General features: G+C 47.2%; 7 protein-coding genes across 7 annotated transcripts; 3 read left to right on the top strand and 4 right to left on the bottom strand.

Annotated features, from left to right (window-relative positions):
- Positions 1-1,029: 1,029 nt before the first annotated feature.
- On the top strand, positions 1,030-3,097 carry DFJ58DRAFT_198441 (NADP-dependent oxidoreductase domain-containing protein). Its single transcript, XM_041379192.1, has 8 exons — positions 1,030-1,500; positions 1,554-1,782; positions 1,835-1,977; positions 2,031-2,105; positions 2,166-2,274; positions 2,338-2,475; positions 2,527-2,614; positions 2,667-3,097. The coding sequence occupies exons 1-8, from the start codon at positions 1,402-1,404 to the stop codon at positions 2,761-2,763; spliced, it is 978 nt and encodes a 325-aa protein (XP_041236636.1). The 5' UTR covers positions 1,030-1,401; the 3' UTR covers positions 2,764-3,097.
- Positions 3,098-3,497: 400 nt separating this feature from the next.
- On the top strand, positions 3,498-6,128 carry DFJ58DRAFT_820140 (uncharacterized protein). The gene is made up of 15 exons (XM_041391947.1): positions 3,498-3,739; positions 3,802-3,906; positions 3,974-4,046; positions 4,098-4,124; positions 4,176-4,269; positions 4,328-4,344; positions 4,403-4,489; positions 4,550-4,614; positions 4,668-4,829; positions 4,888-4,982; positions 5,036-5,046; positions 5,096-5,154; positions 5,201-5,620; positions 5,669-5,693; positions 5,747-6,128. The coding sequence occupies exons 1-15, from the start codon at positions 3,686-3,688 to the stop codon at positions 5,788-5,790; spliced, it is 1,338 nt and encodes a 445-aa protein (XP_041236635.1). The 5' UTR covers positions 3,498-3,685; the 3' UTR covers positions 5,791-6,128.
- DFJ58DRAFT_820124 (pol II transcription elongation factor) lies at positions 6,129-11,258 on the bottom strand. Its single transcript, XM_041391946.1, has 20 exons — positions 10,816-11,258; positions 10,681-10,768; positions 10,542-10,622; positions 9,937-10,489; positions 9,788-9,885; positions 9,655-9,735; positions 9,067-9,603; positions 8,529-9,006; positions 8,317-8,475; positions 8,102-8,268; positions 7,916-8,049; positions 7,744-7,867; positions 7,595-7,689; positions 7,479-7,542; positions 7,294-7,431; positions 7,117-7,241; positions 6,898-7,060; positions 6,720-6,843; positions 6,540-6,667; positions 6,129-6,486 (listed from the first exon to the last, which is right to left on the bottom strand). The coding sequence occupies exons 1-20, from the start codon at positions 11,170-11,172 to the stop codon at positions 6,200-6,202; spliced, it is 3,981 nt and encodes a 1,326-aa protein (XP_041236634.1). The 5' UTR covers positions 11,173-11,258; the 3' UTR covers positions 6,129-6,199.
- Positions 11,211-12,255, top strand: DFJ58DRAFT_820120 (uncharacterized protein). The gene is made up of 3 exons (XM_041391945.1): positions 11,211-11,623; positions 11,675-11,799; positions 11,852-12,255. Exons 1-3 carry the CDS (start codon positions 11,317-11,319, stop codon positions 12,200-12,202), a joined length of 783 nt encoding a protein of 260 aa, XP_041236633.1. The 5' UTR covers positions 11,211-11,316; the 3' UTR covers positions 12,203-12,255.
- DFJ58DRAFT_820119 (isoprenoid synthase domain-containing protein) lies at positions 12,256-14,036 on the bottom strand. Its single transcript, XM_041391944.1, has 9 exons — positions 13,781-14,036; positions 13,569-13,723; positions 13,464-13,510; positions 13,189-13,410; positions 13,034-13,135; positions 12,914-12,980; positions 12,779-12,857; positions 12,619-12,721; positions 12,256-12,565 (listed from the first exon to the last, which is right to left on the bottom strand). Exons 1-9 carry the CDS (start codon positions 13,862-13,864, stop codon positions 12,369-12,371), a joined length of 1,056 nt encoding a protein of 351 aa, XP_041236632.1. The 5' UTR covers positions 13,865-14,036; the 3' UTR covers positions 12,256-12,368.
- A 371-nt stretch (positions 14,037-14,407) lies between these two features.
- Positions 14,408-15,765, bottom strand: DFJ58DRAFT_820115 (uncharacterized protein). Its single transcript, XM_041391943.1, has 2 exons — positions 15,438-15,765; positions 14,408-15,379 (listed from the first exon to the last, which is right to left on the bottom strand). The coding sequence occupies exons 1-2, from the start codon at positions 15,606-15,608 to the stop codon at positions 14,795-14,797; spliced, it is 756 nt and encodes a 251-aa protein (XP_041236631.1). The 5' UTR covers positions 15,609-15,765; the 3' UTR covers positions 14,408-14,794.
- Positions 15,766-16,024: 259 nt separating this feature from the next.
- DFJ58DRAFT_691264 (uncharacterized protein) lies at positions 16,025-16,877 on the bottom strand. Its single transcript, XM_041383386.1, has 3 exons — positions 16,822-16,877; positions 16,531-16,769; positions 16,025-16,460 (listed from the first exon to the last, which is right to left on the bottom strand). Coding segments are annotated over exons 1-3 (603 nt in total). The 5' UTR covers positions 16,824-16,877; the 3' UTR covers positions 16,025-16,098.
- Positions 16,878-18,005: the final 1,128 nt, after the last annotated feature.

Here is an 18,005-nt window from a genome sequence, read left to right as displayed (position 1 = left end):
AGCCGGTGGTCGCATGGTCTCCCCTAGTCGGACCATATAGAAGGAAGACAGTCGTTCCTTCTTGATCATGGTGGCCGCAATGCAACGGAAATACATAAATGCGGCAGGATTAGCCCGCCTTGCTTGTGAGGCTTTCCTGTTTCTTTCCTGCTTGCTTGTCAGAGACTGAACGAATGCTGCACCTTTTCAATAAAAAATATCCTATTGAGAGTTTACTTGCTCTATAGAAGACGGTCTAGTCGGATGTGCAAATGTCCTGGTGTGAGATGTACTTCACCAGTCCGCATGCTGCATATTTGCGACTCATAAATCATGCGGTCAGACACCCTCACGGCGACTTGCGGTGGTCAACACGCGTAAGATGGGCTGACTATGATGACCTGACAAGGTTGCTTTACCATCGTCTCCAGCTTAGCGTAGAGGGTGCCATCAGAGTCTATATGGTATTGCTACAGCATCACGTCAGTTCAAGGAGAACTTAAATATATATAAAATGTCTAGGGAAAAAACAGCGCTACAAGCATAAACTAAGGATATGTGAGGGAGAAGACTTACTTGTCCATCGGCCAATCACCCAAAAATTCCGAAGCTCCTGTGAAAGTGTTGTCGGGGTTTTTTTAAACAAAAAAATCTTTGATTATCGTCCGTTGGGCCAAGCCGGAAAAGTGGAGTAGTGCACATTGGTGAGGGGCTGGTGTCAGAAGACGTTGTTGCCTCGATCGGTGGCCGATGTTACGTCCACTGGCACTGCTACCAACATTGTGCCCGGGCCCCGTTCAAATCAAAACTTTTGGGGGTGTCATGGATCACAACTTCAATTGTGGGCATCACTGATCCCGCCAGTGGGAGTCCAAGCTCGAGCGGTAATCCATCTGATCCGAAATCATTGGCCGAGTCCGGCCCGGCGGCCCGCTCTGCCGCGGCCTGCGCAAACATTCCGAGTCTCCAGGTGTTCAGTTTGCCGTGGTTAGATGTGGCCTGGTGTGAGCAGACATGACCGCGATATACTACAGTTTTCCTTGACCTGCCCTTAACCTCCCCCGTGAAATTTTAGGTGGCCTATTTGAACGTTGCTCAAATCGTGACTTATGCTACGCACAACGATATTGAGCAGCGACAAGGTTCTAGAGTCTAGCTGTACTAATGAAGGGTGAAATGACCGAGAGCTTATTGATGCATAAGATTTGACTTCATCACGGGAAGCAGAACCGAGCCTTTAAAGGTCAGAGGACTGCACATTCTATGATTAGCTGCTCACCTTTCCCAACCTTGCACTATCACTTCGAGAGATACCCGGGCCGTCATTCCGTGAAAATGCATACGCACAATATAAGAAGACAATCGAGTTGCATATGACGCAGGCTATCTTTCATCCTTGTCTCACCGTATCTCCTGCATACAATGTCCTTCGGAAAGGTTCTTCAGTTAAATACAGGTGCAACCATCCCCGAGATCGGTCTCGGCACCTGGCTCTCTAAACCAAATGAAGTTGAAAGTGCTGTGAGTCACAAATGTCCCTCTTGCCTCATCCATCTCCCTATCGGGCTACATAGGTCGAGATTGCTGTCCGCAATGGTTACCGTCACCTTGATCTTGCTATGATCTACCGGAACCAGGACGAGGTCGGACGCGCGCTGAAGAAAGTTATACCATCCGTCGTTACTCGCGAGCAGCTTTTTATTACCTCAAAACTCTGGAACTGCTCGCACCAGCAAGGACCCGCCGAGGCAGAGCTTGACGAGACACTGAAGCAGCTTGGACTCAGCTACCTTGATCTCTACCGTGCGTTATCACCGAGTGTTCCTTCATGTTTATGAATTCATACATGTGGCAGTTGTACACTGGCCTGTTGCATTCGAGCCTGGAAACGGTCTTGTTCCCCCACATCCGACCAAAGAAGGAGAGGTACTCTTGGACCTTAAGACCTCCCTTGTCGACACCTGGAGAGCGATGATCAAGCTGAAGGAAACTGGCAAGGTAAGCCCACAGCATGGATGATGGTGCAGTCATGTGTATCTACCTTTCGATAGGTCAAAGCTATTGGCGTATCCAACTTCACGATCGAGCACATCAAAGGCTTGATTGATGCTACTGGTGTCGTTCCTGTGAGCATGATAGATTAATTCATGTTAGCCACAATCATTCATGCAACTAAATATCTCCAGGCTGTTAACCAGATTGAGGCTCACCCTCTGCTTCCTCAAGATGATCTCGTTGCATACTGCAAGCAGGTAGGCGTCCACATCACCGCTTACAGCCCGCTAGGCAACAACTGTGCGTGTTCTGCTTACTTTCATGTCACGAGAAGATACTGACCTGAATATACTTGAATTACAGTCGTTGGCAAGCCTATGCTTACGGAAAACGCTGCAGTGAAGGAAGTCGCCGAGAAACTCGGTGCAACCCCTGCCCAGGTTCTCGTTGCTTGGGGCGCTTACCGGGGCTACTCTGTTATCCCCAAGTCTGTGCAAGAGGGTCAGTGCAATTCATGTCGTGGATGTTAAACGACCTGACAGACTCTTGTAGGCCGAATCATCTCGAACTTCAAGCAGGTTGCACTCAGCAAGGGAGACTACGAAAAGGTTACAGCGATTGGAGTGGGAAACTTCGAGCGGTATGCTGCCTCTTTCGGTATTTGTTATTTTGCTCACCTTAACTCACCTCAGTTTCAATATTCCTATTCGCTTTAAACCCAAGTGGGACATCAAACTCTTTAATGAGGAACTTGAAAAGATTGCTACCTACCAGGTCAATATTGCATAGACATCCGGCGAGTGTCGGGGAAGGGGAAAGAAAGAAGTCGATATATTTGTTGCCAAGCATGCTCACTCCACCAATTTCATGAACATCGTCATGATACACATGGGAACAGTGAGTCGTAATTCACGGGGCCCGAGCCTGATACGGTTTCAAACCTGCAGTACCTGTAAGCTGAGGATGAATAGATGGAAACTACCGGCGGATATGAATGCGCAGCGGTAGCAGAAAATTTTCAGAATGTGAAATCGCAAAACGCTGACGCAAATTCGAATGAGGCAATGACGCCATTTTACTTTTAACTCTAACTCAAGTCGAAGCGAGCTGGCTGGGAACACTTGTATACAGAGTTAACAAAGGAGTAACAACCAAGATCCGAGACTAGCACTTACTAGTATCCTTGGTCCCTGCTCCCAACGAGACTGAGCCAACTGAGAATGAGAGAGCAAACGGGGTCCCGCGCCGTTACTTGGGTTCTGATATGATTGGTCGGCGTTCAAGTAAACTCCAGCCAGCTTAGTATTATAATACGTAGTTGAACAATAAAGTGACGACCTGAAAATGAGCACAACGTTTGGTGTAACATAACGTCAATATTAAGGGCGGAGTCAGTTACTAGCCCACCTATAATGTAATGCAGGTTTTTGCCTAGATCCGGGCTACGGCGCAACTTGGAGATCCAAGTCTAGAGGGTCGTATAAATAATATCAGAGAGTGGCTGCTGGGAGGAAAGCAACGGTGCCTGAAATCGGCTGGGCTCTGCGGGGAAGTTTCCAGATAATGAAATCAGTTCATTCCATATATACACACTCAAGTCGCAGGCTCCCTTCTCACTCAGCATTTTAGGTTCAACCTTCAAATCCGACTCCTTCAAATCGCACTCTTACCATCGTCGAGTGCTCTCTTCCTTGGTCCGTTTCGTTCAGCCATGAGTAGTGGTTCGCCCACCGCGTATCTTGTATGGTCTATACTAGCATGCTTGGTGAGCGCATGGCACACTTCTCCAAATAGAGCACGCTTCTCATGCCATGGCACCATGCGTAGTTCTTTTGTTTCCTCATATTTCATCTTTGGAAATATGATAGATTCCAATGTCTCAAGTGGAGTGAGTCTGGGAGACAGCCTGGCGCATTCAAACGGTTTATGTCGGTGCGTACCACGTGTCGACTCAAAACAAGTTATTCGGATATTTCTGACGTTGTCTAAACACTGGCAGTACACCTACATAGCAACCTTGACTCTCCTCGTGATCTTCAGCGTTGCATACACATACCTAAAGTTCAAAGAAGGTCGTTTGCATTTTGCTTGCACAACGAATATTCCTCATCTTTATTGTCTAGGCTTTATCATCACCCCAGAAGGGACTAGTGAGTCCGCAATGCATGTCATTTTGCCCGAGCTCATTCCAGAAACCACAGTCTATCCAAAACCCACCGACTTATATACACCTAGTCACCAAAAGTGGATATTGCCTCTTCTGTTTTTGTTCAGCGCAGCATGGGCTTGTGAGCTGTGAGCGCTTTTCTTGCTGAAGCTATTGCGCTACTCATGTGGTTGTGGCACATACTAGCGTCACACACTGGGAAGGTAGGTTGTGGTCGAATCAGTACCCCGAGATATCATGTTCAATTTCATTGCTCCTCAGAATTGACATTCTGGCTCTTCATCCTCCATCAAGGCCCTAAGACGCGGCTTTGGTTTGATAGTTGGGAGTTCCGACTTTGGCTACTTGGTATTGTCTATCTACATTTCCAATGGACTTCTTTCCTGACGAGTCGCCTTTTCTCCACAGGCACGGTTGTAGCGGGGCTGGGAATGCCCTTGACTACTCTTATTTCCCGTCGGGATCTTGATACGGTAGAGATCTCTCACAGCTAGCCTGAAGTGATCCTGATAGGCTTCCGTTACAGTGCCAAGCTTGGATTTTTCTGGTCGGGTCGTCTGCATCGACGGCAACTACCCTTTTGTTTCTGTATGTTCTTGCAAGGTTTCCAGGTTTCATCCGTCGAGTGAAAGCGGATGGAGGGGAGCCAAACATTGTCTTACGCCTCGTAATGTTTTATCAGTTGAATGTGAGTGCTCAAATTGTATCTCGTCACAGTGACCCATCGTAACATTCGCCATATCAAGTTCGGACGAGTTTTGTTTAGGTTCTTGTTTACTATTCCGCTGTTCATTTTGGCATTGGATGGGGTACAAGGAAGTCACCCGATTAACCAAAATCCGTGAGTGGAAGTTCTGTTTATCTACGTAGGTTGAATCTCACTATCTTCGTAAGTTTTTGGTCAGGTGTGTGAGGGTAGCTATACGTGAGATATTGTACTCAATCCACTGTCAGATTTTTTGATTATGTTGGGCGGAATCGGCTGCTTCGTCTCTTCGTTCATAACCCTTTTGGTGAGTTTTTCTGGATAATATATCCTCCCCACTCATATTTGGCCAGATATTCTTCCCCCGATCACTCACTCAAGAGCTCGGTTATACGACTGCTCTCATACCGACATCCGTAGTCGACAAACCACAGATAACGGCATCAATTGACATCAATTATGGCGCAGATAACCAGCACATCTCTTCGCCCATGCATGCCCCCAAGGCCTTTGTCCACGCCCCTTCCACACACTCGTCTGAGCCTTCTCAAAGCGAGGGCACGACGCCCGAATACGAATTCGAAGACTCCGCGAACAATACCCGTCACCATTCTCATTCCCATGACGGACATGTGCGAATAAGAAGACAGACATGGGAGCAAACGCAGGATGTGGAGGCACCGCCTGCAGACGGACAGTACATGTTCGATCGACGCTCCAGGTGCCTAGTGAGGCCGCACTCCGATGGTGCCGCGATTGGTTTGCACCCTTATGTACGTGAACGTTCTTTTTTTCAATCGAATTTTCTTATGCTGTCATAGGTTCGAACATTCCGATCTCCGATTGGTAAACTATACCCTGACTGTCATTCATCGTGCCTTACTCATCTCCCACACTAGATATTTGTGACCTCGAAAATGATGACCATCCACCGGTGCGATAAAGCGCAAAAACCCCAAATCCAATACTTATGATGAAGTCGTCCCGTGCTCTGGGCTCGGCGTCCTATGAATTCACGGTATATGCCGTCGCTTATTTCTGTTCAGATCTAGCCGTTGACCACCTTTCACAGCTTTCGTCTATTGCTGGTTCCCACATCCACTGTCGCTTACCACACGCTATCTAACGATTTAATGATATCTTACCTACCACTGCTACCATTCCATGTATACTCCACCTATACCCCTGACAGTTATTCTTTGAAGTGAAATACGCAACCATGTAGTCATATCTTGTTGTACAATAATTAGAATTGGGCGCTCAGGCTCAGCGCGAATCGGATAGACGATTTTGTTACTTTATTTTGAGTGTGATATATTACACTGCCAACGCCAAGACCGTGTCATGATCATTCAACCAGTGAGCTTCTGCTGAAGAAGCTTCAAGCTCCATTCTGATGTACTCATCTCTGGCCTGGGAATCCGCTGTAATGGCTCGACAAGCTGTTCCTTCGCCCTCTCTTGCATCCTTGTAGCCCAAGAATCCACTGGCGTTGGCTCGTCAGGCTTCTTCCAAATGTCCTCGATGGCCGCTCGCAGCTCAGACTGCAGGTGATCAAACTCCACTTGTAGAGCAACACCCTCTTCGCGGTGAGCTTTGGAAAGCTGGAGGAGATGTGGTAGTAATTTTTTGATTTCTCCTGTAATACAAAGGTCGTCAGCCGCGGTCAACATAACATGAGAGTCCTTGAACCTTGAGTAGTGGCACATCTTTCTACCAGCTTCGTGACCGACTTGAGTATATACTCCTCTTCGTCAACAGTTCCTTTTCTCCCAGAACCTAGCTTACGCTCCATTTTGCGCTTCGTTTTGGAACTTCGCCTGGGAGAGATCATGAAATACTAATGAAGGACCGGAGTGGCCGGAAACTCACTTTGAAGCTTTCGAAGTAGCTGAGGGCGCTACTGTGTACCGCGTAAAAGTAGTGGGCGCCATAGATACATCCGTCATGACGTCGACATTATGAAGGGTCGGATCATCAAGATTATAGAAGGCATCTACTCGCATTGTTATCTCAAAAGAAGCGGACGCGTCACGAACTTGGTACGCACCTGGTTCTTCCACCTTCTTGATTCTGAGCTCTGTCAATCGAGCTACTTGTTTACAAAGTTGTTCCCGCATCTCATTGATATCATCACCAATCTGTGCGCGACAATCCAAGGCACACGGAAGGAGCAGTTGATCTACAAGTTCGGGCTTGGCATGTAAGGTGATCTTGCATGAATGTATCAGCCAACACATCCGTTGCGATTGTCCGAAATTATACGTACTATCCTCCGTGCTTCGGCGAATTCATTACCCTGAGCAAGCGAATGTATTGCCTGCCGGATGTCCTTGGCGTAATCAAGGAGTACCCGTGCGGATTCACTGAAGCGCTTCTTTGACAAGAGTTCATCTACCCTTTTGGTCAGTTTGGAACGCGATCATCGGAGGACCAGTCAGCGTACCGGCAATGCGGTATGCAATATCCGTGATTGCATCGCCATCAAGCTGCTCTTTCAGACAGAGCTCAAAGAGTTCTTGCCATTGTAGTGCCCTTTCATAAGATATCATAGCACGTCTTGCATCGGATGCTTCCACGAAAACTGACAGGACATCAGTGACGATTTCTGTCATTCCCGCATTGACGTACCTGTAGCTGCTTGATGATATTCGTGCCGATCAAATAGCCAAGCGCCATAGATGCCCAAGACATCCTGGGGGTCCGGTCAATGTAAGTTTAGGATGTCAAATGCAAAGCTCAGCTACCGTATACTTGTCTGTGCCTTGCCAAATTGCTAGGGCCTCGTCGTGTAATTGATGTATGTCTAAGTAATCCAGAGCTTCCTGGAAGTACTCGGGACCTGGATCGAGGTGTAAGTATTTAAGTCAAGTCAAGATCCGTCAATATATCATACCAGCGAGACTCAAGCTGCGGAGAGCCTTCGCGCGCCTCTTGAGGTGATCATCAATTTTGAAGTGCTGGTAATACTTGGGCAATGCCCTGAGCTCGCGAAGGAACGGGAGATACTCTCTCGGATCCTGAAAAGAGATGAATTACTTTGTAAAAGTTATCAAAATAAGACGTACCTTTTGCGCGTGTTGTGCGACCATAAGGACAAGAGAGAAGTCATACATGCCTAGAGCTGTATCAAATAGTCGATCTGCATCAACAAGGAAAATGATGTATTTGACAGCCTCTTCGACCAAGCTTGGGTTGACGTCTGGATGAAGCTAGTTTAATTTGATATCTATAACACGATCGAGAATTCATACCTCGCAAGCGGAGCAACAACGCCAGGCCAGCTTCATGGTCTGGTGGTGACTTGACAACGTACGCAGTAAGGATGGAGTTGATATATTTCGTCAAATCCCTGTCCTCTAAATCTTGGCGCACGGAATCGCAAACATTGGCGACGACCTCTGCAGGGAGTTGACTTCGCCTAAAAACTGGTCAGACAAATGTTAGAGCAGTTCCTGGGTTGCATTACCCTACACTTGTCAAAAACAAATTTATGTAGTCGACGTCTTCAATCTGGTCCACAAACGCTGGAATACCAGCCATGAAAACCTCTTGGTTATGCTCGACGATGATGCTGAAGTCAATGCGATGTTTACGACAAGCCATGAAAGCCTTTCGCCACAGTCCACTGGGATAAGATGTGAGTGATCAATGTGTGAGGGTCAATGACGAAATACGCACGCATCTAGATCGCCTTTGACGACCTCCATTACCATAGGTCGCGGATTAATCGTCTCGAGATTCCCTCGTGGCATTTGAAGTACTAAGCTCATTGTACTTGGTACCGCTGTGACGATTCTTGAGCCTCTTTCAACCCGTCGTTTTTGCCAAGCTTGCGACGCGAGCTCGCTCGTTTTATTTTCGTCGCCATTTGGTGAGAGCATACCATTTCCCTGACCTGAAGTCAAGATTGCAACCACATTCTCTAGAGGCGCGAATTGCACGTCATGTGAGGTAGTGGTGAAAATCACGAATCCGGAAGCAACAGTAAAAGAGTTCACATTGCTGGCTAGTGATGTCGATTCTGCATTCGGAATTGCAATATAGACCTTGCCTCCTGTAGACAAACCCACAAAAAGCTGGGCGCCGACGCGTTGGGAGGAGGGGCAGTACTCTGTGAAAGAGCAAATTTGTGAATACGATTCTTCTTCCCTATGAACTAGAAGGCCGTAATCAGCCATCAAGTCTATTCACGTCTTAGGGTAAGGACACTGCACACCTTGGAGCATAGAGCCGTCAGGTGCCTGCCAAGCAAGATGTCCAGGAACATCGTGCGGAACAAGACGTCCATTTTTTTGCTGTAGCGATATTGTCCTTGATCTTGTCGGCAAAATTGACTTCAACGGCAAAATGACATGCTCAAAGTCATGAATTACGATTCGGTCGTTCCCACTGACGTCAGATCCGAGTATCGCAGCCGAGATAGTCCTATGTTCGTCATCATCATTCTCGGACGAAACAATGACTTGACGACAATGACAGAGTTCCCGCGGCAAATTGGCTGACCAGATAAGAATTGGGTTCATAGCCGCCCCGCCTGGCGTGATTCGTGTTTGCAATGCCCACATCATTACGTGTCCTTCTTGCCATACTGCAGCGAGAAGGTCATGTGATTGCGAGAGCGATATGTGAGGTGGTACCTGGGACAGAAACAGGCTTCCGCATGATGCATCAGTTGGAGTATTCACTAGCAGCTGATGCGATGACAGAGGCGGAGGTATATTTTGCGTACGGAATGGTGTAAGCAAAATTTTCTCTGTGATCAACTCAATAAATGAAGGGCAAAGGAACGTGAATGAAAACTTACGACCATCAATGACCCCGACACAGCCAGTATCATTGGCTCCAGCACATGTCTCCCATGCATAATCATGCTGTATTATTCGAACTGTAAAATTTTTCAGTATGGCATGAGACGAAAATATCTGAAAAGCGCGTACGCGGCGATGTCAAAAGAAGTCGCATGCTCACTTCAGGATGCCAAGTGACAGACGTAAAGTGGGTAGATACTGGTGCCGAGATCTCTTGCTTGAGATACCTGTGGATACGAAGGTAAAAAAAGGTTTCATGAAGGGAAAGTTAACTTTACCAATGATAGTTTCCGGTGGTCCATAATTGTACGACATCACCATGTTCCCGTTCAATATGAACGGCAAGCACATTTGAGTCTGATGACCATGCAAGATGTTTGATACGGGAGTCTCGATCGTCCCCTCGCAGATTAAACCCCCCATGCGGTAATCCATTACGCTCAAAGAAAACGACCCCATGTTTTCCGGTCCGCTGCGTGTCTGATGGTCCTATGCGAATGTCTTTTTGCGTAGATGCAATAAGATTGCCACTTGGTCTCCAGGATAGACTCGGTTCCAGACCTGCAACATTCTCTGCGGTAGACTGAAGTCGGGCTTCGTTTGAATAAACTCGTAAAATTCGTTCTTTGCCAGACTGAGGAGTTTGCCTGGCTAGAGAAGACACCACAAAATAAGCTCCATCGCCGCGCCAACTGACCCGAGGGAGGCCATCATCGCTAGGATCTTCTTGTATTTGAGTTGGAGACTGTGTCGAGGGTTTGAGATGTGCTCTTCCTATCGAGCCATGGAATTGTGTTTCCTTTGCACCCCAACCAACGTTTATTGGAGCATCTGCGAATACACATATAATCAGAAACATCACAAGCCACAAGGTACGGCGTACCTTCGCCAAAATCTTCAGTATCCAAGGGTGCTTCGGATAGGACATCGAATGTGGAGGTCATAAGAATAAGATTTTCGTCGCCTGAACCATAGCATCAGCAACAGTAAGTTCAGGTAGCCATTGGAACTAGGAGACGCACCAGTAATCATCACAAGAAGTGTGTCATCAGGACTCCATTCAACAGACAATATACCTGAATCAACACTTCCTACAACATCTGGACCGCTCTGCATCGATCAACACAGCTTAAAGAAATCGTGTATATGCGCCTCACAATGAGTTCCCCAGAGTCATCCAACTGCCATGTAACTGTATCCCCACTCCTTGTCACCAAGACGAGTTGTGCAGATTCGCCTATAACTCGGAGAGACAGAACTTTCGGATCGACGGAGGCAAATGAGCCACACAAAATAGGCGCATTCCATTCGCAGGGATCGACGGGAGTCCTCCATATGCGCACGCCGAACTGCGCATCCTCCGATGCGGCAAAAATTAATCCTCTGTCAACGTCAAAGGCAGCGGCGACGATAGATTCCTGGACACAGTCACTAGAGGCAGAATCGGAGATTTGTTCATTGTAGGCCGGTTCTAAAGTTGAAACTTTGATGGCAGTTGGCACTAGATTGCGCATCGTGGACGATCAGTTTTGAGAGATAATTTAAGTGACTCCGAGGTTAGAACTTCGGAAGGAAGGAAACCCTAACCCCAATCTCGTTCTTCTGATCATCGACCTCTATCGACTTTCCATCGACCACCTTCTGACCACTTCATCGTGATGGCGCCCCAAGCTGCTCGGGATGACAGCAAACCCACGGCCAGTTCCTCACCCCGCTCAGGTCCAAAACGGACCAAGAAAAAACGTCATCATCCTCAAAATACAGAAGAGTCTCTGCCCGGTGTTCAAAAAATCAAATCTTCACTCCGCCAAACGCGACGGCTTTTGGCAAAAGAAAATCTTGCAGCTGATGTTCGCGTGGAGACTGAGCGAAGGCTGAAAGCGCTTGAGGCAGACCTTGCTCGTGCTGAAGTGGCAAGGAAGGAGCGAACGTATGCTATGAAATATCATAAAGTCAAATTCTTTGGTGAGTTCAAATGATATGCCACTCTGTCAGTCAGCAGCTATATCAGCGAAGAGCGCCAGAAAGTGGTCCGTAGGATCAAGCAAGTCAAACGCGATCTTAGTTCGGCACAAGGAAAGGAGAGAGAAAAGTTAGAAGGCGAACTCGAAGGTCTGAGAGTGGACCTCAACTATATTCTGGTACGGGTCTTGAATCTCGTGGGACGAGTTTTCTCAAACGATGATGCTACAGCACTACCCGAGGACCGAAAAGTACATATCACTTTTTCCTCCAGAAAGACGTCACATCGACACGGTCTCGACAACTTCTGACGACAATGACCAACGCATTACGGTCCGTGATCTCATTCGAGACCAGATGCAGCGTGGCGAAATTAGCAAACAACCCGAAAATGAGCTCGATGGTGGCAGCCGACGACACTCTGGGCTAGATCATTCCCACAAAAACGAAGGAGAAGGATCTCTTAGAAAGGACGATCAAACCAGCTCGGCAGCACATCGTACTACTACCAAAGGGGATGATTTCTTTGGTGAGGACGGTGATACAGAGGCCTCTAGTGCGTCAGAAATAGAAGTCGAGTAGCGGCGTTGTTTCACTTGTTATGTATGCAAATTCTAGCTTCACATTCTGCACCAGTTATGCCAGAATAGAATGATTCAATAATTGCCTCTAAAATATTACAATGCATATGATCTATGAGACTCCCAGAAGCATGATGGTACAACGTATCGATCAAAGACATCGTGTTTTATACATCGACAGAAAGCTTGTCCATAATCGCAGATAACATCGGGTTGCCACCCAGTCTCGCAATTTCTGCTCTACCCTGTCGTTCGAGCTTTCTGAGCACAGCCAGAGTGTAGTCAAACGACTTTGTAGTGTCCCTGAGGTAATTGATGGTGTGGTGCTTGAGGGTAGGGGTCTTGGGACGCTTTTGCAGGACATCTGACAATAAAATCGAATGAGATGGATCCAGAGGAAAGAATTGAAGAACCCACTCATGATCTGGCGGTTATCGGGCTGTTCCAGAATACCGTGAACTATGGGGAAGGAGAATTTTCCTTCCGACAAATCTTCTGCGAAGCCCTTGTTATCCGTGTACTATAAACAGCATATTCAAATCGTCCCATCCTGTCTCAGAATGCATAAAAGGCTAACCTGACTGCTCTGGAGATTCATGTAATCATCACGTATTTGGAAATGAACCCCAATGAGGTCCGTCAAAGGGATGTAGTCACTGGTAGGAGTTTCAGTTAGTTTGGGAAATACCAACGGGCTTCATGTGAGACTTACACATTCGTGTTAGTTGTAGCACATGCCATCATCAGTTTGACAGCAATCCTGAGGAGACCACCCGTTTCTGGCAAAAAGTTGTTGACAAAAAAGGAATCTGAGACAGCGACGATAACCTACTAGCTTTCACCATGTCCACGTATTCATCTTCTGTGGGACAGCGCAGGGTGTCACGCCAGAGAATATCCATACCCTGCCCACGGTGCAGCGACATAAGCTCACCTATACGTATTGTAACATTAGGATTGTTGCAACAATGATGATAAACAACTTACCAGTCACCACGATGTCCAGGTCGTGATTGGGAATGATGCGGTCAGTAAACTCGGCCGTCTCAGCAGGACTGTCCTCGCCGAGCCCACTGTCCGAGCTTGAGCTCGAGATGGGAGCGCGACGCTTAACAGTTGGCCTCAGAGCAGACAGCTCCTGATAGGCCAAGAAGTAGACGTAATTGGCAGTATTAATGGTCTGAGGAACACCATATATTTTGTGGGCGACTGGAAGAGATCGTCAATATGCCTTTCAGGGGTAACGGCGACAGAAGACCAACCTGGGATGCCACGTCTCAGCTGAGAGTCATCTTCGATGTCGTCAATCCTGTAAACATGAAGATTAGTCGGCGCTAATAAGTGTCCAACAGCGTGCAGACACATACAAGAGACTGCCATTGTGGAGAAGACCAACTACACGGTTGATGACTGCAAGCTTGTCCTTGGGAACGTTAAGCCATAGGTTGAAACTTTCGACAAGCTTTCCACGAATTTCTTTGCCTGGGTTAGCAGTAATGTAGTTGTATGGTTCGAGCAACGACTAGCATGACGAAGTTGAGCTATGTAACGCATCCTCGGGGTCATAGGCGCCACTCACAGATTCCTGAGCTTCAGTCCATGAGCTGGACGATGTTCCGTGGAGGGTTGAGAGAAAGTTATCGTATTTATCGACGTTAGCCATAATTACCAACTATTGAGATGGGATTTAGTTGGGATGATGTGAAGCTCGACTCATTTTATATCAAAAGATGGGCAGTATTATACAGGATATTCGGAGGCGACAAATCTAGCGAAAGAAGCCGAAATACCTGAGCCCGAAATAGTAATAGTAGACAATTTTGGTCCTGCCGAATAGGACCAGCCCTGACAGCCATGAGCGGTTAACGTACGTTCTCTGTATCGCCTTACTACTACTAGTAGGGCGAAGCGGAAATGAGATGGAAGGAAGTAGGCCAATGCTGCAGCGTGAGATTTTTAGGAACGTTGTGATTTTCATACCGCTGAAAATTAAAGATAAGCATGCCCAGCCTGTCTACCAGAGCACTGCGCACTGCATGAATCCAGGGGACAGCTTGAGAAGGCATCAATGAACGTTGCTCCAATGGCGTAATGGCGGCCATGGCCCTAAAAAATTGTGACACAAGTCGAACCATGTCGGGCTGGTAACTGGTTACACCGAGCGTCTTTTTGAAAGTTTGACCAAAGGAAGAGCTTGACGGTCACGGTCATGGCATATCATTCAGATTCAGCGAACGCATTTGTAAAGTATAAGTCGGGATATCCGGAGAAATTTACCAGTAAAAATCTTCAACTCGAACGATTTGTCTCGCGAACAACTGAGGCGAGCTGAGGAAGCGAGCAACGATACGCTCGTTTAAAGTGTGGGACGTTCTATGTCAAAGCACAAACAGTAATATTACATTTACAAACGAGCTCGGAGGAGAAGTGGAAGCGAATTTGTAAAAAACTTGAAATGAACGCGAACACAGGATGGCAGTATATAACAGTGCAACAGTTCAACCTGATATATTGATACAATGAAAAGAAACCCCAAAAAGTGACCCCACATCGATGTTCTTGCTCAGCAAACCTCTTAAAATCTCCTATAAGCTTAATCGCCAAGCCCTACAGGCACATCAGGGTGACACTTGTGAGTGTCGAAGACCGCTGATTGCCAACACAGCTCCTCATAGCTCTGGACCGGTGAAAGAACCAGGTCGGGGTCAACATCTTCTAACCAAGCAGAGTTATAATCGTGAGTACCCGGAATGATCCGGCGCAACTCCTCGTGGAAAAAGTCCAGTAAAAGCTCTTGTTGCGCCATGGCTTGCCGAACGTCTGGCGAACATGCGCAAGAGTAGGAATCTGGGAGAGGCGAAGAAGAAACTGGACTACTGGTCCCAGGTAAGCGGTACCACGGACTGTCCCAAGCAATGTTAATGTATTGCGCCGTGGCTTCGCTGTCAGGAACGGTAGAATTCGTAGCAGTGTCATCGCTGCTGTCCGAAAGAGACTTCATATGGTGAGCTAGCCAAGGACTTATGTCAAAAGTCATCAGACCATCAAGGCCATCGCAGGATCCGTATTCGTCATCCTGCAGATCACAAGGATCGTGATCGCCGAAGGAACTGAATGGATGCGCAAAGATGCCGTCAGGTGATGAAGGCACTTTGGAGTCAATATCAGGCTTTTCGCCCTAACAAGTTTGGTTTACGATAAGTCGGCTAGTAACGTCATTTCATTCGAGCACTGACCAAATTGACCGCTGTGATCCAATATTGGATGTTCTTCATATCTTCATACATCGGCTTCGATCGCGACTCTGACTTGTCCTGAAGTGATATGTGCGAAATCAAATGAGGGTATGAGGAATCAAATTGACCAGCAACTCCAGTTCGAAAACTGGCTGAGGAATGATATGCCATGTATAAAGTACAGTGTTAGGCGGAGCACAGCTGCGCGGGCATGAATAACAGATTGCGACTCTTCAGGAGCTTTTTATGCCATCGTAGCCACCACTGATTATAAGTATACCACAATAACGAGTACCTGTTATGGGAGCGCGTTTCAGAGGACATGTGTTGCGCACGTGACGATGTGACAGATGGTCTACATTGTATAACTTCAAGACAATAGGTGTGGGGCCGGCACCGCGCGAATAGAATAGCCCAAAGATAAACAGAGTTTGCTGGACGAACCGGTGCCATTAGGCGCTAGAATTTATTGTCTTGCAGTGATAAGGAATGGATTCAGGATAACATACTTGTTTCAAGATTGTATCCGGGCATAAACAAGTATCCGTCGAGCATGGAAGCAGGTGGATGAACTCACCACAACAAAAAAAGTGGTCGACTTGCGTCAATCTTTATTTTATGAGTCAATCATATGGTCTAAAACACGATTACGTGCGCACAGTCATGACGACCACTCGTGCTGCCATCGTTTAAGGCGAAGTCTCCCCAGAATGATATCATGCCTTCCTTCAGCCATCTTTACGACCTCGCCGATCGCGTTCGAACACTGCTCGTCAAACAACCTCATTTTCCTGTTTTTCCTGAGTATGTGATCGGGCCTGCTGCCGGGTGCTGGAAGAGAATAAGGCTGGTACTGGGCAGAAGTCCGAGGGAGTTGTGGTTTCCAGAAAGGCTTGTGGGAATAATATAACTTTTCGACCCACAAAACATGGTTTTGTCTTAGCCATTTCAGATTGCGAGTGATTTTATGGGCGAGGCCTCGTGTTACCGCCGCGGTCGCGAGTAGCGAAAGTGTATGGTCCACTGTGAATTTCGGCACACCATTCAGAACTCAACATGATTAGAGATGACGCAAAGAATTAGATGAACCCACCTCGTCTGTGCCATGTATATAGCCACTGGACAATATTTGTCCGCTCGGATGAACAAACGTCGTGATGCTGAAGCCTGTGGATTTTTGATGCGGCCTCGTCGAAGACAGGTCTCCACAGCCGACGAACCTGTGTTTTCGACGGAGAATGGTGCAGCACCACCGCGGAATTAGCTCGAAGAAAGAGCCGATACAAGCTTCTGAAGTCGGTTGGGAGACTGGCGTTAATATTTCTGACAGTCCTGGTTGACATGTTACTCTTAGCCTTGGAGAATTGGCTGAAACGGTACTGACATGCAGTGACTTACGGGATGGTTGATCTGATACAGACTGTCCAAAGGCTTCCAAAGGTCAAAGGCATCAAATTATGTAATATTAAATAATATTCAGGTGAATCTTGCTTTGATTGTAGTCACGGTCTTACCAACTCTTACGTGCCTTGTTAATCACGACGCGTATGGGACCGCCTACACCAGGCCCATACTCTCACTCTGAGAATACACTGCTCCCAAATTCTATCCAGCTCGCGTTACGCACAAGAAAGCTGGTGGCGAAACCAATTAGATCAGAGTATAAACCCATTTGGCAAAACAGTGATGGAGACAATAGACATTGCCTGCAGAGATCCTATGGCAGATTTTTTCCCAGCGCAGTATGTACATTGCGAAGGTAGTCTCTCAATGAATATGACATCGCTTCCGCTCGCGGCACAACTGCATACACAGCTGCAATCCAATTCCTGCCCTTGGTCTTCGGGTCCGATTATGGAGCTCCGCAAGGATGATTATGCAGTCGTTATGACGTCCTTGGCTTCTTGAGGCCCTCAAATTGAGATCCTTCGTATCCGATTCCATCCCGCTAGGCACCCGATCGGTGATTGTAAGAAAGGTTTCGATGATATGTCGGTAACACATCGGCTGGCACGGAGAAATCGGTGAATCTCTCATCCCACTCATTGCATCTGAATCACCTCGCTGGAATTTTCTCCCGATAGAATAGTGCTGCCATTACAAGGGCTGAGCAGCCCGAAGCTTTGGAACACGAAGACATAGCAACTGAAAGGAATTGATCTTGGCAGCCTGCTCAGCCTCTGTGAATGACGGCCACCGAAGTCCAAATTCTTCAAGTTTGCGTCCGTTACTACTTCGCCTCCCTCGATAACAATATCTACGGACCGGAGTGATCAGCATCCTTCCAATGTAAACGATCCCTATTTTCCTTTCTAACATCCAAGCAGAAACAGTCGTCAGACAGATTTTATCTCGCATCCGTCGAACATGACTCTGTTCACCATTCCACCCCTTCCTTTATCGCTGCCAATATTCATTTCTTTAACAGCAGAGTTCTCCGACCTCCTGCAACAACCCGATGGAAGTCGCAAGTACTTGAATCCCCTGAGAGAGCGTTATTAATTCATCGTGCACTATAGCAGACCAGGATATGTCTTTGAGACATATGTTGAATTGCCCGCGAGATAA

This window comes from Suillus subalutaceus (assembly GCF_016647625.1).
Source record: "Suillus subalutaceus strain FC151 chromosome Unknown DFJ58scaffold_211, whole genome shotgun sequence".
NCBI classification, from domain to species: Eukaryota; Fungi; Basidiomycota; class Agaricomycetes; order Boletales; family Suillaceae; genus Suillus; species Suillus subalutaceus.
The sequence above is the reverse complement of the archived record's forward strand: the minus strand, read 5'-3'. Positions and strand labels throughout refer to the sequence as shown.